Source organism: Nelusetta ayraudi, unplaced genomic scaffold (genome assembly GCF_046127955.1).
Source record: "Nelusetta ayraudi isolate G7.1 ecotype Tasmania unplaced genomic scaffold, CSIRO-AGI_Nayr_v1 ptg000057l, whole genome shotgun sequence".
In the NCBI taxonomy this organism is placed as follows: Eukaryota; Metazoa; Chordata; class Actinopteri; order Tetraodontiformes; family Monacanthidae; genus Nelusetta; species Nelusetta ayraudi.
This window is the reverse complement of record NW_027466107.1, coordinates 2,176,553-2,200,059: the sequence shown is the minus strand read 5'-3', so window position 1 is coordinate 2,200,059 and position 23,507 is coordinate 2,176,553. Positions and strand designations below refer to the sequence as shown.

Genomic DNA, 23,507 nt, shown 5'->3' with positions numbered 1-23,507 from the left:
TAAATATTTGATTTAATTTGTTGAAATATGCAAAACGTTTTTGATAACACACTCCTCAACTGCGTACTGGAATTTCAATGGAAACATGTATGTACCTCTTGTAAAATGCAAAAGTTTGCCCAACAGTTAAAACCACTGAAATACTTACACAACATGTACATTCATGCACGAATGCCGGGTATTTGTTGCTGTAGCACGTGCGAAAGAAGTAGAAAGTGTTGACAAAATAAAAATATAAATAAAGGTGTCATATGAAGTAATACATGAAAACCACTAGAGGGCAGTAGCAGACAACACATTGCCATAGCATTTAAACGTTGGAATGCGGCTGCTCTCTAGCGGTTAAGGTAAGTAAATTAAAACCGGAAGAGAGTACGCATTCAAAGTGGAATACTTAGTAATATTGATCTGTACAAAGGCAGTACGATCTTCGAAGTGCACTCACTGCCTCCCACTTCCCCCCAATTTCCCCTGATCGATATTGACAATCAAATCAAGGCTTGTAAATGGGAAAATAGCAAAATAACTATTTTAAAACCAGTGACAGGTGGAGATACGATTCAGTGAAAATACGGCAGGTGTCAGCACTGGGTTCCCAAACTAAGCCGCGCAGTTCCCTGTGGTGTGTTTACCAAACAGTACTCTGCTGACACTTTTTGTGTTTGCTCGGTTTAAAAGAAAAATAAATAAAAGCACTTTTTCAAATAATATCATCTGTTTAATGTACCTGGTAAAAAAAAAAAAAAAAAACTTGGAAAAGGTGATTATCCTATTACCAAACAACAACTGAAAGTCCATTATGTATTTCCATGTAATCTATTTATTCACGTTCTAGCCAAGATGTCAAGGTTTATTTTGGTTCCACAGCACTCGTGTGTGTGTGTGTCTGCGCTGTGGCAGAAAATCACAGTGCTGCTGCATTGACTCCTGGCCTGTAAACACTGAGTCCAGCGGGGCCAGACTCCCTCTTGCCTCTGCTGCCACCTCCACTGTAACTCCGCCATGTTCCTTTCCATGAAGCTGGAAGCCGCCAGCTGGTTACGTAAAGTGTTTTCATATGAAGCACATTCTGGTGAAGTCAGTGAAACATCCAGTCAGTGTTCCAAACTGAATCTTGTGCCATTTGGGAAATCTGCAAAAACAGTTTTGTTGCTCAGAAATTACGTCGTGGGCAAACAACTGTGCCAGACAACGTGTCAGACACTCTCAGACGGACACGTGAAAAGACATGCAGGGGAAAAAATGGTATTGTTATTTTATCCGCATGTATTTTAGTTGACTTATTACCTCATTTCGAAAGACTGCATGGTCAATATCATCTTTTCTCTGGGTAATAATGTGGAGCAGCGGAGGAAGAGAAAAAAAGGCGATCGCCTTACAACATGAGGCCCCCCTCCTGCTGCCAGATCAGATTTCTAAGATCAGCAGTCTGAGTCAGAAAGGCTTGAGATTAGTGAGTCACTGTTACTTCCTGTAATCTAAAACTGAGACCCCACAGCCACCCAGGCCTCTAACCAGAACCCTGACGAGCCTGCCGCCGCACATGCTCTGCAGTTTGTGTTCCTTCGGAGCTCAGGGAGTGTATTTCAGGTCACCGATGGACGCTGTCAGCAGATGGACAGTGACTGGGTGGTTGCTCTCGACGTACGGTGGGACGTCTAACTGATCCACAGTAAATGGCTGCGGGGCTGCGGGGCTGGGGGGCGGCCATGTGGAGACTCGCTCGCACCCGCTCCCGCTTCCTTCCTGCAGACGACTGCAAGCGAGACACCCAGCATTTCTATTTCTCTTCTGGCACTCAGACTCAAATTCATCTAATTCCAACTGTGATAGTGTTGTCGCTATCCTAATGTAATCTAGCGGTCTCTGATCACATCAAGCCAAATATACATATGTTTTTTTTATAAAAATCAAAGTCATGCAAATATAATTTCATGGGCACAGGGTTACTTCATCTGTCTAGACTTTCAAAACAAACAGTTAAAACTAATTTTAGCTATTTTAAAAAAGGAGGCGGCCTTGGTCTGGAATCTCGTGCAGTCTCCTGAATCTCATTTCTTACCCACAATTACAGTGAATTCCAATCAACTCTCTGAATCTCTTCTTAGCTGTAAGAATTCTGCTACGATTCCAACTTTGTTGCGATTACACAAACCAGCCACTTTATTAGATCCATCATGGGCGTGCTGGAAACAACGTGGCCGGTGTGAGTGAGCAACTTTAAATGCAACACCCTCAGGTCAGATTGGAAGGTTTTCGCAAAATCAGTTACATCTGTGACTCTTTTTTCCAATCTTTCACAATCTCCCCTCACTGCTGTGACGCAGCACAGTCTCACCTAGTTTCCACTGAATTTACTTACACCACACTGAGTGCCAGGACCTGACACTAAACACCAAATACAGTGCGGATGTCGTGACAAGAGGTCCACCGCGGGATGCAGCTGGAAAAGCCACACAAGCGTGTTGTTGTGTCGCCCTTGCTGCCTGTGGTCGGACGTGACGATGACGCAAACGCACCAGAAAATTAAACCCCATTTCTCGTGAGCTTTACTCACTTTTCATTTAAAACTCGCCCGAGTGGAGATGAAAGAGCCGCATCTAGTAAGCGATTAATTCCTGCCGGTGCTCCACAAGATAACCTGTTGAGTCACGGCTCGTAAAAGACAGTGCAACAAGTGTTCCTCATCTGTGCCAGGCGAAGTCCGTGGCACGGAGCCTTTGGGCGAGAGGGGGAAGAAAATAAAGGACAAATGAGGTGAGTCAGTTCAGCAGGGAGCCTGTGGATTCGCCTCCTGGTCTCATGTAAAAGCACCAGACCATGGAGACGCCCGCACAGTAAAAAAAAAAAAAAAAAAAAAAGACAACCCAACTTTTACACAGTCAGGTATTAGTCATGCTCTTCATCTAAAGGTCAGGGTCATGGGTAATGTATGTGACTGCAGTGGTGTGTCTCCATTTCCTCTTTTGTCCAGCTCAAAATAGCTCCGTCAACGTGGAACCAAAACAAGTGGTAAAGAGTCTCTTCTTGGTGTGACATCATGGTCACCGGTGACCTGCAGAAATCTTCACTGCGATTCTGCAGCTCAGGCTCACAGTGCTTCCTTTTTGAAGCTGCGCATCGCTGAAAAATCATTGCTGACGTCGCATAAAGCACGCATGACTTTAAATCTCACGTACGCTCACCTAAGCCCTGCAAAACAAAGTCGGAAGCCCAGTCAGCAAACTAAAAAGAGGACAGCTTTTTAAGGAGCAGTGCGTAAGATTTGGCGACATCTGATGGTCAGAGAGCAGACAGAAAACACTGTTTATAACGTCAGCGTAAAAGTGTGACATACACAAAGTATATTTTTTTTCTTTTCACAAAGCGGGCCTATAGAAAGAAGAAATAAAGCATGTGCCGCATGTGTGGCGAGCACATGGATTTTGTTTTCAGCACTCAAGCATTTATTTTTTGTTTAATTGCACAAACTACCGTTGATTGTCTCAACAATTTCCACACGGTGCAGTTGTCTGCATTTAAGTTGTCTACATCAGTCAACATCAGTCAACATCACAAGAGCCACGGGATGTTGCTGACATTTGAGGTTTTGAGTGTGACATTTGCCCTCCTCACCCCCACCACCCCAAATCATACACAGACATATACACACACACACACACACACACACACACACACACACACACACACACACACACACAAACCCACTGCTCATATTTTCACATACACTGCTTTTTTTGAAAAAAACAAACAAACAAGCAAACAACCAAACTGTTTTTCACAACAAACAGCAAAAGTTTGTCAGCAAACGTATTGCACCAGTCAGCAAATAAAGTGAAAACAAGTTCAGCTCGTGACTGGCTGTCTGCTTGACTGACTGAGTGACTGAAACCTCCTCCGTGCTGCTGTGTTTGAAGGATTCAAATTCTGACTTTGAGACTTAATTACCCAGAATAACCTGTGACGGTACACTGGCGGCCGTGCAGTTAAAATAGGAGAAATCCTGTGACCGCCGCTCTACTACACCACATACTTTCCCCAGGAATGGAATGCTGCCGCTGCTCCCAAGTCAGATGGAAGCAGGCGGGAGGAGGAAGGGGGGAGGAGGTCGCCGTTGCTTTTCTACCACTAATGCACATTTCTGCCCTTTTCTTTTTTTCCCCCCACTGGAGAGCCTTGTATTGGTGGTGGTGGTGGTGAACTTGACCGTAAAAGACTTGAGGACTTTTTCCCTTCATAGCAGATATTTCTCCGCCCCTTTCCTTTTCCCCTCCACTGGCTTTTCCAACAAGCAACTCAACCTTTTAGCGCCGCCGCCGCTCGTTTTGTAAAGTAAGCAGAAGCAAAAGGCGGCAAAGGCCAGAGCAGCCAGCAAGAATCTATCTTCTATTTATGGCCACTCTCCCCCCCCCTCACTTCCACCCCGACCCCACACTTTACTCTCCACTCCTCACCCAGCCCTCCCCTCCCCTCCCCTCCCCTTCCCGGACTGACGTCAGCACAAAGTTATTTTCATGAATGGAGGGGGCGGTCACGAGGAATCGGTGACGTGCGTGCTTGCGGAAGCAGCGAGCGTGGAATGTTGGTACATTGTTGTTGTTTTGTAGTTAATTTGGTACGAGGATCGGGCCGGAGCGTCCGAACACCGAGCCGACGGAGCCGACTCTTGAACGCAACGCACAAACCCGGCTGGATTCTCCGCATTCCGGACCGTGAATAACCCGCGTCCGCAGAGGTGAGTTTCTCCTCTTTAAAGAAAAAAGAAAGAAAAAATAAAAATTGAAATAATTTTACATTTTAATTTTACTTGGTATATGGGTAAAAGTTGAGGGCGGAGGTGTGGACGGTCCCTGTGCGGATCTCGCCCCACGCTGTGCGGGTGACGCGCCGGAGCGCAGCCAGACATCCTCCTGCTGCGGTCCGGAGCTGCTCTTTGGACGGATAAGAAACGCGGTTTGATCTCGGTTTTGGAGGTGGATGTTGACTCCGTGGAAGTGTTTTGCCGCGGAGACACGTGTTGTGTTGTTTTGTCTTGTGTTGTGCTGTGCTGCGTTGTGTTGGGAGCGACACAACACGATGATTGGGAGCCTCGTTAGTCGGAAGAAATATTTAGAAAAATGTAGAGAATTTGTTTTTGCCCCCTCCGTCCCTTTGCTTTAATAACTTGTTCTTTAAAATATGCACATACACCCAGAATATATTTTCAATATATACTTGATATGGATTTCAGTATAATTGTGTAAAGCTAAACAGCGATGAGCCTATATGAGAAATTAGGTTGTTGTTGTTTTTTTTTAGGGGGTCTAACGTTAATATTCTAACGCACTCCATACCGAGCAGCCGAACACGCATGCGTATTCAGCTCTTTTAAGCAGTGAATGTAGTCATTCCAAAGAGTTGTGCCCATGTGGGTGACTGTGTGAGCGCCGCTGGCGCACATTTCTGCCTTCAACAAATCCTGCCGCCGCCACCGAGACTTCAGAGGAGACGAAAGCGAAATAAAAGTTGAGTCCTGACTGGACAGGTTGTCCAGTCCCCCTCTACCACCAACACCACCACCCGGTGAGCCAATCGGGCACGGCGTGCCGGGCTCGCGCTCAAGGAGCGCGTTACAGAGCGACGCAAACATCCGCCTACTTTTGACATTGGAAACAACACGTGGTCCGCATTTTAGACATGTGGGACAAAGGGCACGACGTGAAGTCAGACCACCAGGGCTGCGGTAGAGTGGCCCGCGCAGGAGAAACAAACAGTCACAGTGGAGTTGGGGGAGGAGTGAGAGGAGGAGGACTCACAAATTATGTCCACCGACTCTCGTTTTTACCGTCTGCAATAGTTTCGTCCCACCCACCCACCCACTCCCACATCTCAATTCAGGCAGATAAGGCATGTATCTATTTCATTGGGTTTATCTTCCAACATTTGTTGTGAATCACTGTGATGGAAATGTTTTAAATCATTTCTTTAAAAAAAACAAAACAATTCAAAAACAAGATAAGGCTAACATTAAACAAGGTTGGAAGACTGCAGAATATAGCTGGCATTATATAATAATAAATGTACATCTTAAAACTAAACACCAGTGGCAATATTGAGAAATGCCGATTCATTCTATACAAACGGGGGAGTTTTACCCACTTCCTGTCTTGTTTATTTCTGACTGTGGAGGCCGGGGCTGGATTGGGAGACATGTCCCTGACGACCCCGGGGGTCTGACTGGGTCACAGCTTATCAGCGCATCAGATATGTTTTGGCCCCGAGCCAATCGCTCGCTTTCTAAACCAACGGCAGCGTTTTGAAATCAATTCCGTGCCTCACAGGAAGCAACTCTGTCTTTTGTTTTTCCTTTTTATATAAAAAAAAAAAAAAAATCTCTTGGCGGTTTATTTCCTTTTTTGTTTAGCCTTTCTCTCATTGGCCGGCTCGGACTTGTGTGATTAATGTGTCGGAAAACGTTAGTCTCGTTCCCCCTCTTGGCGGGTTCCTCGCAATTCGCCTCTGTTTGCGGCGGGCAGCAGGGTGTCTGGCGAGCGAGGCGGCCCACTCGTCTGTCATGAGGTGAACATGTGGTGTGTTCTCTGTGGAAGGAGGAATATCAGCAGCTGACTCATCGCACCGCAGCACCTGTGACAGTGACGAGACGCATCAGGATGAGAGCCGGCAGGGGGGCGGCGGCGAAGAAACAAAACCAAAACAGGAAATGGTTTCATGGCCGCCAGAGACCTTTCCTCATTTTGCCCCATAATGGATGAAAGCGAAGGCAAAGCATTCTTGTGGCGAAGCGCCGTGAAAGTCAAATAGCTGCGGTTAGCCAGGCGATGACTCACGCTCACTATGGTGTGCTCTAGCTCCTCTTCCTGGAAACAAAAAATATAAGTCTGGTTCTTTTGTTTTTCTTTTTAAGTATCGGGAACAGTGATTCTTATCCGCAGCTGAGCTTTCCCCAAACAGAGAGTCGGCGGACAATAATAAACAACCGGGGTGACGAGGCCTGCAGTGAGTCCGTCCCCGACACTCCGCCACCCACGGAGATCCTGTCTACACGTCGCGATGTGACCGCCGAGTGTTCGGCCAATCGGAAGTGTGAGAAAAAGCAGGATAATCTGAAAAGGGTCAAAACAATAACAACAACAATAGCAGCGGTTGTGTGTGGAGGAGCTAATGAATGAAATTGAGTTCATCCGAATGTTCACGCTGGAATATGACGCAAATAACACCGTCTGACGGCTCTCATCCTGGAGGAGTCAGAGCTGATGCAATTTTTCCGGACGCATATGTCAAATTGTGCGCCATCCGCTGTTGCTCAGGCGGGTTCATGGGACACGACAGATGATGTAACAAAAAGACCAACAGTCAAGTAGAGTTTTCCCAGACGCTGCGGTCCGAGCAAACCGTACGCTCATTTATTGTGCTTATTGTGATTGTGTTATTGGGGATCCCGGGTCGCTGCTCAGCAGGAGCTGACTTGCTGATTCAAGTGTTTCTTTCCTCCTCCTCCTCCTCCTCCTCCTCCTCTTCCTCTGACGACGACTTCCCACTTCCACTCTGACCCAAATTGCACGTTTTCGTGGCAACACAAACAAACACTTTAAAGGCCCCTCCGCCGTCCAGAATGTATGCGGCGCTTTCACATCACATCCACTCTGGCCTGGTGCCCACTGTCTCGGCAGTGAATGAGAAGCACTCAAATCTGGACCGGAGTGGATTATCATAAATAGCGCCTTCCAAGCAGAGAAGCTTGGGTTCGTTTTTCTTTGTTTTTTTCCTTTTTGCTCAGGTAATTCTTGTTGAAATGTGAGTTTGAGATTCATCTCTCCACTTGAAATCTCTTTCTTTCCAAGGTGCCGCTCACCAGGTAGCAACAAGTTGGTTGATACCTGTTCCTTTTTTTTTTCCTTCTCTTCGCATTCTTGGCATTCATTTTCCTGAACCTGAGCGCCCCCTCTCCCCCGCCTTCCCACTACCCCTGGTTTTGGGGGAAACATCTTTATTTGAATATCCAACAGCTTCTTGTCCTTTTCCGTGCAAAAGTTCCACAGTTTCAACAACCACTTCCAATTTTGTGTACTTTTCCTTCCTCTCCTGCGAAAGAAACAGCAGGGTTTTCCAGGAAACGTCAGAGCGGGGAGGGTGTGATTCCCTGCCGCTGGTCGTCGCTTCTACCAGTAAACAGCGTGAGTCACCGCTCAGCTATGCTCTCCATTTCCTTTGCATAATATCCCACCAAATGTGCTGCGCTGGAGAAAGAGAGCTCGGGCTGCCGGGTCGGTCTGTGGAGAAATCTCCCCGGCAGCGGCTGATCAAATGCAGGGGTTCCATCACGGCTGTGTTGTGATTGTGAAGGGCAAAACACATTTGCTTTTTTATGTTTATCCATAATCCCAAGCTGAAGTCAGAAGAGGAAAACACGGCTCAGAAAAAAACGCCGACTGCGCGTCCGTCGGCAGAGCGCGTCTCCCAGAACTCTTTCATTTGCTGTTTATTCAATCAGGAGGCCGAGCCCCACGGTTACCTGGCGTAACCTGAGAGCAGCCAGGAATTTCATCACATCTGACTCAGTATCGGGTGAAGCAAAGGCGCCGAAGACCAAGCCATTTGAGTGATGTTGCTGAAAAAGTAAACATTCGGCTTTTATGATGAGAAAGACCTCCAACAAAAAAAATTCCTGCACTTAGAGGATTTAGTTTGCGTAACCAACAAGATGCTGACTTCACATTCCACAATCGTGGTCGCCCGACTGCGAGATGTTTGTCTCGTGTTTGCAGTCGATTGTAAACTCAGGTTTTTTTTTTTTTTTTTAACTGTCTGCTTGTTTACCTGGCACTTGCAGCTGCAGCGCTAAGATTTCGACTTGTGAAATCTCACTCATCCACTTTGCCAACCAACCATTAGAAACCACTCTGCTCTGCCCAGTGTTAATGTCCCTGTTAATTTTAGCCCAAGCAGGGGGCATCTGCTGCAAGTAGCCCTTAAAACACCACAGAAGAAGACTCACCTCTTTGTCCAGACCCGCAGCGTTGCATCACTGCTGCACCTCTGTATACCAACAGTGTCCACGGCTGTTTTTCCAGCGGCTGCGGCTTTTCCTTTGGCACCTTTCCCAAAACATTGTAAGGCAAAAAGTGCAACCACATGCACATGCACTGAGTATTTCCAATGTATTTCACTGGTGCACAATTCATCCAAACATTGTCCGTCACTGTTTATCCTGCACTCTGGGTCACACGCCTGGACCGATGCATGAAATCATTCTCAATTTTTCACCAAACCGGCTGGTGAAGTCGGTTGTTGTTTACAAAAGTTAATTTCCTGGGATGGATAGCCGATAATAAACATGTCTTACCTCACATGCCTGCGCAGTCCATTACAATTGGGCAAATGGAGGAAATCCACAGAGGAATGGCAGGGTAAGACCGCAAACACTATAAATAGACAGAAAAATATGTTGTTATTGGACATCGGTGTGGCGTTTTAAGCTCTTGACAAACTAGTTACCCACATGTAGCACCGCTGAAGCGTAATGCTGAGTCGCTGCAGATCACTGCCAAGATTAAAATAAGAGCGTATTTGCTGCTCGACACGCATGAATAAAGAAAGAAAAAAGTGGCTAGACGAAGCATCAGGGGAAATACAGGACTGAGCTACGAGCCTAGCATGCGTTAGCGTGCATGCTACAGCAGCTGTTGGAGCGACTGCATTGAGCAAAGCATGGCACCCACACCTTTTTCTGATGGAAAACATGTTAAGTTCTATGCTTTGCTTGCTGACATTTGGCACAAGTGCAGTTAAACATTGCAGTGCATAAGTGTTCAGCCACGGAGTAGTTCTGTGCTAAGTCACATCTCGTTTGATTTGATCGATTGAAGGTTGATTGATCGATTGAAAGTCTGTCCAATCACCTCCACAGTTTCGCCAAACATCTTCTATGGGCTCTCTACTAGACGGAGCAGTGGAATTAATCAAAAGTGTTTGAGGAATGTTCCATCCAGTGTGACCGCTCATTTTGTGTTTGTTTTTTCCCATTATAAATGGGTTCCCATTGTGTTGGGGGCAAATAGCAAACTTTAGTTTGGTCTTGACAAATGAACAAGATTTTCAACAAAACCGTGGGTGGCTGCTGCTGCTGCTGCTGCTGGTTGTGTTACAGAAAAACATAAGCTTGTTGACAGTTGTGCCTGACGCAGATGTGGCTGTTGGACTTTGGACCTCCACACGAGCGCACGAGGCCGGCTGCCTTTTGATTTTTGTGCGGGCAGACTGAGAGCCAGAAGACTCGAGACGCTGCTTGAATTCCAGACATTTTGCAAATTTCGCAGCCGTTGTTTTACAAGCCGGATCGTCTGAGCCCCACCTCCCTCTGTGGCCAAGTGCACTTCTCTGTCTGCACCCCCCCCCCATCCCTCAACCGCCTCCTTCTTAAGTCCAGATTTGCCTGCACCGTGCATGTGAGTGTTTGCACGTGCAAGCTCACTCAGGAATGCAAGTTTTTATTCTCCGCTCTGCCATCTGTGGCTTTTTCTTCTGTTACCTCCACCCCCTCCTCCCTTTGAGGTATTTTCCCAGAGTTCCTTTTGAAAGACTTATGAAAACTCCCGTTTGAGTTGTTGTCTCTCGATTGCGGCGGAGCCGCGATACAGCATAATGACTGTTATTTTTCCCCGCGAGGAAACGTTGCCGCGCTGATCAGGGGAAACCTTGTCCCTGCGCGCCTTGCGAAAACACGAGCGCATGCCTGAAGAATTTCAGGGGGGAAACAACTTGGCCTCTTGCTTCAAGCTGGAGGCCTCCTGTGTGAAGAGCCCACCCCCACCCCGCAACCCTTTTCTTCAGGATTTCTTCCCCCCTACCTCTAACCCAGGGACCCCCTTTCCTGACGCAACCCGGCCAACATTGGGGCCACTCGCGCTGTCGAGGAATGTTGTGTATCAGCTAGTTGTTGTTTGATGAACCCGAAGCGCCCGGCGTGCAGCAGATGAGGCACTTCTGAGGAGGCCGCAGCTGCCCCCGACGTCCCTAAATAGCGCTGCGGCTCAGGCCTTTAGCCCTCGGTTGGTACTTATGGGCACATCTGCAAAAGAAAAACAGAAAAAAAACAAAAAACAAACTACACAAAAGCGCATTATGTTCGGACAGCGATGTTTCTTCTGCTTTTCTCAGGGTAATGAATCATGTTTACGGGTCCCATCAAGGACCGACCAAGTTGTTTTTCATGTTGGCAGTCAAAAGTTTTTTTGCAACTATCATGAGCAGCCGCATGTCCATATGTGACTAATGTCCCGAGGATGAGAAGACGAGCCACGCCTGGACTTTCTTTCCCACTCAGGCACGGCTAACGGGCCCGCAGAGAGATTTTTAGCCCCTCTTAGTGTACAGGGTATCGCTTCTTGCATGTTAACTCAAATTGTTTAGCTGGCAAAAACTTGTGTCAGCACCGCCGGCTAAATATATCCGGCAGAGTTAAATAAGGGCATGGAGGAGCTCAGGGAAGCCCGGCGTGAGGGGATGGGAGCGGGGGGGTGGGAGACGTAGCAGCGCTGAACCAAACGGGCTGCATTGTCTTGCGGCAGAAAATACACGGGTGACTCGATAGGAAACTATTTCCTGTGTGACACTCTATCTCCAGGAATTTTCCACATGCGCACACCGGCTCGCTGTAGAAGTCAGCATTACTGTAAATGTTACACTGATTCGTAGGTGCATTTGAAACGCCTGTTCGGGGTTTGTTTGGTATATATATATTTTTTTTTTTATAAATCATGGGTGTACAGTGAGTTCTCATGGGAGTTTTTTTTTTTTTTCAAACAATAATATAAAACCCCGACAGATTCACTGGAAACACAAACGTCTCGTCCCCACGATGCCTCAGCCGAGTCACCGGCTTCTCTTGCCCTGTTCTATGTATAGGCGGCGCTGCGGTTATGAATGAGAGTTGTTTATCCTTTTGGGCGACCATGTGACTCACACACCGCCCACGCCCCATTCTCAGGGCGTTTTTTCATGGCAGCGGCAGAGGCGGCAGCGGACCGTCGCCGTGTGTCTATAAACAGCCGGCACCTTTAACTCCAAGGTGCCGGCGGTGACAGTGAGAGCGGCCGCCTGCTTCTAATCTCGCCTGGTCCAGTGAACTACTTTGTCAGGGCTCTCCTTCCCGCCTCACCTCCACACCCATCCCATCCCAACCCCTCCCCTCCCCTCGGCAACAACAAGTGTCGCGCGCTACCCCGGCGGCCCTGCGGGGTCTCCGAGCGGGGACGTGCTGCCCCCTGCTGGCGCCCCTCCGACAGATATCGATGCATGACGTAACCCCCGGAATGTTGTTGTGACGTCCGTTCGAGTGGATTTACGAGCCGCGGGGTTGTCAATATTGCGTTGCAGTGTGCAGCCGAGGCGCACAAAAACAACACGGCGCGGTGGAACCCGGTTGTGTTGGGCTTGTGACTGCACAACTCGGCTCAAAAAAGAAAAAAAAAAAAAAAGAAAAAAAAAAAAGAAAGAAAAGAGAACGAAAGGGGCCTTGAAGCTTCAGCCCTGCTCAGCAAAACACACGACCAACCGCCTTTTCCCCCTCTCCCCCAGTTTAATCTGTTCCAGTGAAGTGCAGGAGTAATCAAAGCTAATTTCGAAGAATAACCTCATAGTCATGTGGAAATGACGGCGGCATTATCCAATTCAGCGGCATGACCCGCAAGATAAACACTTCCTTTGTTTACAGTGCTGAGCCCGTGTAACATCATAATTTGACGAGGTGGGCTAACATTGCATAAGCATTTTTTTTTTTCTTAATTTTCTTTTTTTTTTTCTCAGAGCGCCGAGAAATTGGCTCAGGCAGTCGGCAGAAAGTATTCCATTATCATCATTATGATTACCAGAGGATGAACATCTCAAGCTCGGAGAACGTGAATGTTTCCCGACTGAACAGTTACAGTCTTCCATATTTGCTGTGTGAAACGGCGCTCGGGGGAGAAATTAGTCTGCCTGCCAGAGTTTAATCTGGTCTTGTTTTCAATAAGATGTTATTCTGCTGCTGTAAAAAGCGCAACTAAAACAAACTTGATGTTCTGACTTCATTTACACGAAACACAGTTTCTTTGACCGTTTCTTTTATTCTCTCCTCCCAGACTGTCTGTCTTCTGTGAAGTTCTGGCCCGGCTGCCTGCATGCAGGGAATGACGACTCATTATAAGACGAGCAAAGCTTTAAAGGTAAGAAGAAGAAGGAGAAGAAGACCGGTGAGACTTTGAAAGGCCCTCTCGTGTTAAACCCCATGTTCTCAGATCTGCTCATTATCCTGAACTTTAATGAGGCAGCCTCACACAATTAACCATCTGTCTCAAACCCACTATAAACAGCACATTTAGCCCTCTGTTTAAAGCCCAAAAATGCCTTTTTAGTTGTAGCTTCCTGCTAAAACGATGCTTTGTTGAAATCTTCTGCATGTTTAAAAAAAAAAAAAAAAAAGAGGGGTGGAGACCTGGAAACCTGGTTCTTTGTGACATCACAAAGGGCAGGTTTTCAGAAATACGTGATGCTCATTGTTCAGGAGAGCAGAGACACAGATTAATGTGATACAACGCCAGTTGAACGAGGGTCGGATAATACGAGACCTTCAAAGCGGATGTGTGGAGATACGATGCTGATCTTCACTGGTGGTTTGGTTTCCCCCGCAGGTCAAGAGGGAGACGGGAGAGAATGCCCCGGCGCTCAGCGACGACGAGCTGGTGGCCATGTCCGTCCGGGAGCTCAACCAGCACCTGCGCGGGCTGACCAAGGATGACATGGTGCGGCTGAAGCAGCGTCGGCGGACGCTGAAGAACCGGGGATACGCCGCCAGCTGCCGCATCAAGCGTGTGACACAGAAAGAGGAGCTGGAGCGGCAGAAGGTGGAGCTGCAGCAGGAGGTGGACAAGCTGGCCCGGGAGAACGCCAGCATGCGGCTGGAGCTGGACGCCCTGCGCGCCAAGTACGAAGCGCTACAGTGCTTCGCCCGGACTGTGACCCGCGGGCCACTGTCGCCGGGCAAGGTGGCCACCACCAGCGTCATCACCATCGTCAAGTCGGCCAATCACAACAGCTCCACCCCGACCCCGTTCTCGACCCCGTCCTAGTGTCCACAGGACCGGGCTCCGCCTACCCAGTACCCCTGCCTCCTGCCTGGTCCTTTCCCAGTTCTCACCCAGCTTGAAACCCGCTCATCCTGTGCTGAGAGGACGCTCAGTGGGTTAGACTGAGGGATGGGGACGAGGTGTGCAAGCTCTACGTCATGTGACCCCTTCACCACCACCACCACCACCAATCACACAATCTACATCTTCTGTGCACTGTGCAAACCCACTTTCCCCCTCCAAACCCTTCCAGCACCGCCAAGGGATTGGACCTCTGTGACCCCACCCACCCGTCCTATCCATCCATCCATTCATCCATCCACCCATGACTGACAGCAGAGGTTTGCTTCTACTCCAGTGTGGAAAAAAAAAAGAAAAAAGAAAAGAAAAGAGAAAGTATTGGACTTGCCTCTCGGCAGCAGCGCTGAACGTTTCTTAAAGCTAAATGTTCAGAGGTTAAGCGTTATTAGGAGGCGTGACAGTGGAGGCTTGGCCAAAGCCCACGCCAAGACCCATTTAACGGACGTGTCTCAGTGCAAGTGAGGTCTTCGACGCTGTTGCCTTAACGAGATCAGTCAGCGATCGATTGAAATGATGTTTTCCCCGCCCACCACTCTTCACCCAGTTCCTCTTAAGTGCCAAATCCAAGACAAGTTTTCCGCAGAGTGGCCTCTCGTAGTGAACCACACAACGCTGAACTCCACGAGAGTGTTTTCAGCATTTTTTTTCTTTCTTAATTCGATTTCACGCTAAAGGTCCCATAATATAGCCATTTACTGATCTTTATTGGTTTTACCCCAGACTTGAAAGACGCAGTCTCACAAAATGATGTCAAAAAAACTCCCAAGGAGACCAACATTGGAAAACAAAACGAAAGGAAGCCGTAGATCTCAAGAAAACAGACAGCCTTGTGTTTGCAGTCTCCTGCAAGAAAGTTGGCTAGAAAAAGTAGCGTCTCGCTGAACCTGAAAGCTTTGCCAGACCTGATTGTCGTCCTGATTGGCAGGAAACAAAAATGAGGTCATGACCGTGAGGCGGTTTGATTTTAACACCTGAGCTATACAAGACCTCAGTTCCCCTCATGACATCACAAATGGTGAATTTTTCATAACCCGTGCCTGCCACTTGCCAAAAAGAAGTCGTTAATATGGGACCTTTAAAGTTTAAAACAATCTTGGAATCAAATGAGAAAAATGGTCTCACCTGGACCGGATTGGTTTCTTCATTCAGAAAAAGTGAAAGATGGAGTTTCTGTCTGAAAATTGAGTAAAGGACAACGAAATTTTGCGGGCGATGCTGAAGATTGTTGTGAAATTCAAGATTTTTTTGGACTAGTTGGGGTGTTTGCGTCTTTGTGGACCTCTCACCAGAGAAATTTTGAGCTGGCAACTTTGTGCAGCGTGTGTGCAGCATCTATTGTATCCCGACTTGAGAAATGTTTTTGTTTTTTGGGCCCGGCCACCTGGTGCCTGTCGCGATATAGCACTTAGAAGGAAACTGTAAAGATGCAGCATAAAGAAAAATAATACTGATGATCCACAGAGCTGTTAAAAAAAAAAAGCAACTACATTTTCTTTTGCATTTCCTTAAATTAGCTGGGGCTTGATAAGTGCGTGATAATCTGAGGCGGCGTGATCGCCTGCAGCAAGGTCACGCCCGGTTGATCCCGAAGAGGGCGGAGTCCCGCCGCAGCACTGACGGGGTGATGTCGCGCCTCTTTCTTTGACGCGTCACTCTTTGGTAGGTAATCCATATTGGATAAAGTGATACTGAGAGAGGTCCTTTTAGAAAAGTAGACACAAATGAGACACAACTCAACGTACTTCCTGTATATTACAGAAAACCGTGAAAACGACAAGGCTCTGTCCGTCACTTTAAATATTTTAAAACTCCGTCCAGACAGAAAAAAATCATTCCTACTGCCGGGTCACGAGACGCGCCGTCGCTGCTGCTGGTGTTGGCTACTCTTGAACACAGCAGCTGTTTTTGCTTTGTTTTTTTGTTTTTTTTTGCTTCAGACTTCTGCAACCAGAACTCCTGACGCGTCGGCGTCCAGACAGCTAAATGCAGTAAACAGCTTCCTCTTCCTGTTGCACGTTTTCGTTTTGTTGTTGAGATATTTAAATATGAAACTCACTTGAAATCAAGCTGTTCTTACAGAGGATCCATTCCTACTTTGGAGTGAAGTCATTATTAGAGATTGTTCCTGTCAGGATTCTTTTTTTTTGTTTTTGTTTGTTTGTTTGTTTTCTCTTGGCTATAGGAGGACATGACAGTTCTTCCCCTGTTCCATAGCTGCATAGAACAGTCCGGGGAACTTTGCTGCTGTACAACCTGCTGTGATTTTTTTTTTTGTTGTCCTTTTTTTTTTTTTTGTTAAAGCAGGGGCATTGCTGTGTTCTAACTCTCACTTTCTATTTTCACTCGGTTTCTTTGTTGATGCATACTATGTTCTCTTTCTGATACTTAGTTTTATATGCATATGCAGTACATATAAATATATATATTATATATTTCATATTTTTCTATATTTATGTCTTTTTGCTATCCTGGGAGTGGTGTGATTATGTAATCGTTCTTTGACGTCCAATTATGTCGACACAGAAAATATAAGTTATATTCACATGTACAATGAGAAAACTCTTCCTCGCGCTCTTCATAGCCCCTCCCCTGCCCGTGATCCGTTCTTCTCAGCGCGTGTATCCCATTTTTTCCCCCCCTCTCAAACCGACAGATTGACATGCGAACTGCAGCCAATAATCTCAAGAGTCTGGCAGTTGGAAGCGCGCTCTTCAGGTTGATGACGTCACTTAGCAGCACACGTGCCTCTCTCGCCTTCTTGCCTCAGCGTTGGGCCGATAGAAATTGCAGTTAGCCGGCGGAGAGAGAGAGAGAGAGAGAGAGAGAGAGGGAGACTGGAGCATGAGCTCCCAAAGAATGCCGAGCGGCGTTTCGTTCGCCAAGGAGTTTCTCTCTCACGCGCGCACAAATCAATGATCTCCAATATTTAAGAACGCCGCGTGCGGATAATTTCGCCGCACCAGCGCCGCGCTCGGACGTGACCGGATTCTGAAAGTGGCCGATATTGACAAAATGTCCTGTTTACGTTCACGGGGGACCTTGAGGTCCCCGATGAGAGAAAAGTTACACGCGAGATAAAAGGAAACAACGTGCTCTGACTTCCGCAGTGCCGTGTGTAAGTTTCGAAGGGGAGCGCCACGGAACAGCCGTGCTCCTTAACCCAAGGTCTGCTTTGGGCCTTAAATCGAGATTAGCTCACAGGAACAGAAATAACATGTTTACATAGCACGTCTCCCTCCAGGGCAAGGCCGTCGGTCCGGCGCAACACTGACCTCTTGTGGTCAAGCTTCAAAAGTGAGGCATCGTTAGATTCAAGCACTTATTTGCAAACAGCACACATTACAAATAGAAAGAAAAAACAAAAAAACAACAACGTTTAAGCTCTTATGAAATTCTGTGTTCACATTCTGTGTCCTGCCATAAAACTAAGACAAAATACTCTGCAAGTTAAATATTGTTTTTTTTTTGTTTTTTTTTCCGAACTCAAGTTGGTCCGATACCGCTGAAGCAAAACATGTTGTAATGATTTCTGGTCAAGTCACTATTGTGTTTGGCATCGCCTTATTCATAACAGACAAGTTTAAGGGTGAAAAGAGGCTGAATGTTACCTGACTGGAGACTTTCCCACTCTTGTTTTCGTCCACAAAGATGCTTGTAAGAGCCGGGAGCTGCAACAGAGCTGTGTGAGATATCGCTCTAGTCTAGTCAACCCACCAGTTCTTACATCAACTGTAACAAGGCAAACAAAAAAAATATGAATGATAATCAGGTCATTTGTACGCGCTGGCAGGGTGTTTAAGCTCTTCCTGGAAATGTCCTTGAGTAAAATAAGCTTTCAGGCACAAACTCTGCCAGTCCTACAAGCTACAGCCTTAGATTCTAGCTGCGACAGAAGAGTTTGGGGTTTCAGACACAGACAGAAGCTCCACATGATATTAGCTGTGGGTAAACTGCCGTCTTCTGTTTAGTTAAAAAAAAAAAAAAAAAAGCAGAGGTGTGTGTTTAGTAGTCCTGTAGTCTGGATAGAGATGGATTTTCTTGTTACAGTCAAACAAAACAAAACAAAACAGGACAGACTGTAAAAACAAGGCAGCATGTGGCAACTGTGCACCCTTCACAACTTGTCATTACTCTTCTCATATATATGTTTTATATTTATTTCATGAAATTGTGTAATTTTATTAAAGAGAAAAAAGGAAACGCCTAAATTATTTTTTATTTGCCATCCATTTATTTACATGTTTTCTCAATGAACTACCCTCATGTACAAACAAGATCTTTATTTGTTTCTGCTCTGATTGAAATTATGCTAAATTATTCTTATATACAGGTCTGCCGTGTCCGTTTTTTGTACTTTCAAATAAAGCTTTGTTTTTTTCCCCCTCATTCTGGAGCGCACGTGCACTCACTTCTGTCATGCAACCAGAAGCAAATTAATAATTGCACAGGATGACATAGAACAAAAAAAGTTAAATAAAAAACAGGAGTACTGCATGCAACTGTAAACTGCTTCCTGCTCTCACAGAACACAGCCGCGATTGGCACAGACGTATCAGGATTTAAAGCAACACCATGTCAGTTTTCCACCTTGAAATCATTTATTATGATTTACTGACTTGTAACAGGTAGAGTGGCACCCTTGTCACTGCGACACTGCCCTCTTCTGGCCATATATAGGACCATGTATGTGGCACCTATCCAGAGTGGACAGGGTTGTTTTGTTGCAACATGGTGCCGGGCAGGCAACCAAAGTACACAGCCTCAAACCAAGGCAGCAGGGGGCGCTGTGTAAATGGTAGTGGTGCCATTCTTCCTTTTACATGTCAGTGAAGTCATTTCAAACCTCTCATTTGCTGCTCTGACACTTTGAATTGTGTGTGTGTGTGTGTGTGTGTGTGTGTGTGTGTGTGTGTGTGTGTGTTGCAGATATAATGAATGGTCTTTACTGATTTCTAATCTCTTACGCAAGCTCGACCTCCCATGTGATAAAAACACAGATGCAGAATCTCAATTGTACAAAAAAATTAAATAAAATAATGACACGAAAGCATTTGTGTCACTTGTTCCCTGGTAGAAACTATGATGACTTAACATTGGAAAGAAAAAAAGAAATTAAATTAGAACATTTCAAACTAATTATCCTACAAATATTCCATAAAAAGTCACACACGTAAAACATTTTTCTCGCCCTATTAAAAGTCAGTAGTCGGGGTGCAGAAGTTGCGGAAAGACTAGCGGCTAGCACAAGTTAAATGGCCTCTCGGTTGCACTCCAGCAAGCAGGGGAAGCTAATGAGAACTGGGCGACTCCCCCTCTTCAGAAGACGGCTTTCGCCAATTTGTCCATACAACAGCGGATACAAAGGGCTGCAGAGTGCTACAGCCTGCAGTTTCAAGCGCCCTCCTGCTTCAAAAAGTGTCTTTGACTGCATTTTCCCATTTGTCAGGAAGCCATGCGGAGAAACGCTCAGGAAGAAGAACGAGAAGGAGATGAGGAATAAAAAGAGAAAAATCTTCAAACGAGTATTCAGCAGAAACGGTCCGTGCGTCGGTGTCGTTCGCCGGCGCGGCTAGCTTTCCCGCTCGCCACCTCAAGTCACATATTAATCATCTCCTCTTTGAAAGTGACCTGAATCAGAGGGGGGGGGGGACACACTTCAGACGGCTGCAGACCGAGCCGCCGACATAATGACAGAATCAAGATCAGGGACGCTGCTCAACATCCGCCAGCTTGATTTACAGGGAACGAGAAGCTAGAACGAGACTCTGACACAGCATGCAGCAGAGGAGGAGGAGGAGAACGAGGAGCATCCTTCACCCCGGGACTGTTGCAGCCGGGACCCCAGAATCTCTGGGTGCGCAGCTATCAACTCAACCCCCCCCCCCGCCCCCCCCCCGCGCTTAAATTATTCATTAAAACAAGAGACAGGAGCAAGAAGTTCATCTCGAGCACTGGCTGGATGGGAATTAAAGACCTGGATTCCATCCGGCTCTGTGCAGTGTGGGAGGTGAATGTTTCCCCTCGGAGTCACAGATCAGGAGTGAGGACACGGACTCCTCGATCCTGGTGGGCCCAAACGCCTAGAACTCGTCGTCAGAGGCGATCAGCATGATTTTATCGGACTTGCGCAAGCTCTTGCTGCCTGCAGCCACTTTGCCGTTGGCGCTGGGCTGGACCACCTCCTGCGTGGACTGCATGGTGTACTGCTGGTAGGCCGGCGAGAAGTTGTGGATGGCGTCCTGGACCATGTCTCCAGGGTTGATGGTCTCCTTCAGGCCACTGGAGATGCTGTGCATGGGAGGAAGGCTCTCTGTAGGCGAGCAAACAAGAGCACAGGAACAAAGAGAAGGATAAATAGAAACAATCAATTTAGATGGACTTGTTCCTTTTAAAGGTCCCACTGGGGGAATGTAACTTCACCAGAGTTTGCTAATAGAAATGTAGCCTGTCAGTGAACTCTTGAGAAAAAGAAATGTCCATCCTTTACCTCTACTGCTTGCTTTTTTTTCTTTCAAGTCTGTCTAGAAACACGAGTTAACAATGTCACAAAGAGCACAGACTCTTTTCCCAGCCAATGGTCACCTGCCTTGTTTTACACAGAAGTAAAAGATGTATTTTTGCAAGAGACTGTACACAGAAGGTGACCAGATGGAAAAAAAAAGGTGTTTACTGGATGACAAACCTGTTAAACACAGGCCACTGCGGCAAAAACCCTCAAAACAAATTCCAATCTTGCGCAAGACAAAATTTTAAGCTACGTTGCATCTTCCATTAGCCCTAAAACAAAGACGAAAAGCTTGTGAATTTAGCTAATGGCTTGTCAAATTAATTCTAGTATCTATTCTCTGCTTGTTTAATGGCTCCGTCAAAAAGAGCGGAAAAAAAAACCTCCAAATGTGCATGATTTATTCCTTTCATTGTGCCTGTGTCCACCTGCAGCTTAGAAATGGGCAGAGTGGGGTTTAGTCTCAGCCACTATATCCACTGATTGTCCTGCGCTACCCAGCTGTGAGCCAGGTTGCATTCATCCTGCAACTGAAAGGCACCGGGGGGAAAAAGGAAGGGAAAAAAAGAGAGAAAAAAAGCTGGCAGACATCCACAGGCTTCAGTTTCAGGGTCACTGACGGTGCGGCCTGTGTGGACTTGTGGAAGTGGTGAAGAGAAGGGCAAGGTTGTGCATGTACATGTACATTTGCTTTTGCCTGCGTGTGTGTGTGTGTGAGACAGGGCAGTTATGAATGGTCTGTTAAGTCAGATCTAAAAGCCAGCCAGCCTGCTGCCTGCTGCCCGGCTGCTGTACGTGGCTGAGTCAGACAGGAAACCAGCGACAACCTCCGTGGTCACCTCAGGGTGGAGGTGCAGGAGCAGAAATAGTGCCAGAGCCAAGCACTCGGCTGCACGGGGGCTGGAGGAACGATACCAAGCAGCAACAAAAGGCAGACGTTATGAATGCAACCCGTCTGTGCTCTCAGCAAAGAAGGAAGCAGGTGGATTTTAAAACTGGATTTCACGGCCACGATGTGCAACAAATAGAAGAGCCTAAATGTCGACAGTGGAATAAAATGTGCATGTTGTATTATATATATTTGCAAAAACATTTCTACTTTTATTCATAGAAATCTTGATTGTTTTTTCTCTTTGCAGTGCTTTAAAAGAATTTATACCCAACACAGCCATCCACTTGTGTAATTCCAGGTATTGTCACCATTTAATGCTCAGTTTTGGCTTTGGCGAAAACTGTTGGTGAAAGGTTTGTTGAACAACGATAAATTTCTGTCATTCTCTTTTTTAAGGCCAACATGTGGGCAGGACTGTTGTCATTTCATTCTGAACTCAAACCCTCCTGGGTTTGATAAACTAATAACCTGGATACACTGGCTGACGTGGGGAGTTCATCCGTCTGCAGTTCGCCCTCTCGCCACTAGGTGCTCCTAACTCTTACGCACCGGGCCTTTATATCTCTAGTCGTGAATGCATGCAGAGAAAAAGAGTTTCCACAGCTGCAGAAAAGCTTTTCTCCACCACCTGCGTTTGTGATTCACATTTCTCATTCCCTTTTTCTGAGGCAGCACCGACACGAACGGACGGACTCGGCCGTCTCTGGTTACTTGGCGCCTTTTGCTTTGAACTCCTCTTCATCTTTCCCGCACGTCGCTGGACACCTTTGCTTTAGGCTTCATAAATATGGAGACGGTCCCGGCTAATTTATCGCCGTAATTAAGGGGAAGCGGGAGCGGAGTGTAACTTGTGAAAGTCAGCGCGGCGGCGGGGCTAAAAAGCCAGCGAGCGACGCAATTACTCTTGGCGGCCAACATCTCCAAGGCCGTGTCGGTCCTTATCAGGCGAGGGGTGGAGGGTGAGAGGGTGGGGGGGGGGGGCGAGGATAGCGAGGGCAATTAGCCCGGGAACATGTCGCCGCATTTCTGAAGGCGAGGGCAGGAGGTAATGATCAGGTTCAACAGGTTCTCACCGGCCCGGCGGCCACCAGATTACAAGCTCTCTCTCTCTCTCTCTCTCTCTCTCTTTCTCTCTCTCTCTCTCTCTCTCTCTCTCACCTGGCACTTCGTTCTTCTTCTCCTGGTACACGGTGCATGGGAAGGCGTAGCGCAGGGCGATGGCGGCGAAGAACATCTCGATGCAGATGATGAAGTTCTGCCAGCCCGCCGCCACCGTGCCGGCGCCCACCTCGTGGTGGTTGATGACGAGGGCGTTGGGGATGACGCCGCAGCGCTCCAGGATGGCTAGCACCATGCCTGCGGACGCACGGCGGGACAAGGCCAGCGTTTAGTTTTAGTGCAGTTTGACAGGTTGTTGTTTTGAAACCTTCATTACGTTTGTAATTTTTACAATTATTTTTATGAAACAAAAAAGACAGTTGCTTGACAAAGGTCGAGTACTGAAAGGTAGCAATTGTTAGCCACGTGGGCGGGAAGTGTTTTTTTTTTTTTGTTTAATTAAGACTTAATTGTCACCCTTCGATGCACCTGCTGAGGAAATATATGTGCAAAGTTTTGCCTTTTTACAATTAATCTTATGAAAATTGTGCATTTCAGACACAAGCACCCGTCTTCTGCACTTCTGGGGAAGATTTGTGGACAGATAGACTGATTTACAGGACAATCCAAGTGAGAGCATAGTAGGCTGTATTGTTGATACCAACACCAATGACTGGGTAATCACAATATCAAAACCTCAACAGCGACACTAAATCGCAGGTCGTCTTCTGAAGTCTTGAATTCTCAGTGCAAACAAAACACTGAAATGCAAATTGATAAACATCTTGCACGAAATGCAAAGACTCGCCCTCCAGGGAAAAAGTCACAG

General features: G+C 46.9%; 2 protein-coding genes and 1 long non-coding RNA gene across 3 annotated transcripts in view; 2 read left to right on the top strand and 1 right to left on the bottom strand.

Annotated features, from left to right (window-relative positions):
- Positions 1-20,201, top strand: part of LOC142896876 (uncharacterized) — a 267,438-nt gene extending 247,237 nt beyond the window's left edge. Inside the window, exon 2 of the long non-coding RNA XR_012928395.1 lies at positions 19,991-20,201. This is a non-coding gene — a long non-coding RNA (uncharacterized LOC142896876). The remainder of the gene's footprint in view (positions 1-19,990) is intronic.
- Positions 4,545-18,569, top strand: mafk (v-maf avian musculoaponeurotic fibrosarcoma oncogene homolog K). Its single transcript, XM_076038837.1, has 3 exons — positions 4,545-4,735; positions 13,119-13,202; positions 13,668-18,569. Exons 2-3 carry the CDS (start codon positions 13,158-13,160, stop codon positions 14,103-14,105), a joined length of 483 nt encoding a protein of 160 aa, XP_075894952.1. The 5' UTR covers positions 4,545-4,735; positions 13,119-13,157; the 3' UTR covers positions 14,106-18,569.
- Positions 18,382-23,507, bottom strand: part of tmem184a (transmembrane protein 184a) — an 18,465-nt gene continuing 13,339 nt past the window's right edge. Inside the window, exons 8-9 of the mRNA XM_076038838.1 lie at positions 22,739-22,936; positions 18,382-20,493 (exon numbers count right to left, since the gene is read on the bottom strand). Of these exons, the coding sequence (XP_075894953.1) occupies positions 20,264-20,493; positions 22,739-22,936 (428 nt within the window). The 3' untranslated portion in view covers positions 18,382-20,263. The remainder of the gene's footprint in view (positions 20,494-22,738; positions 22,937-23,507) is intronic.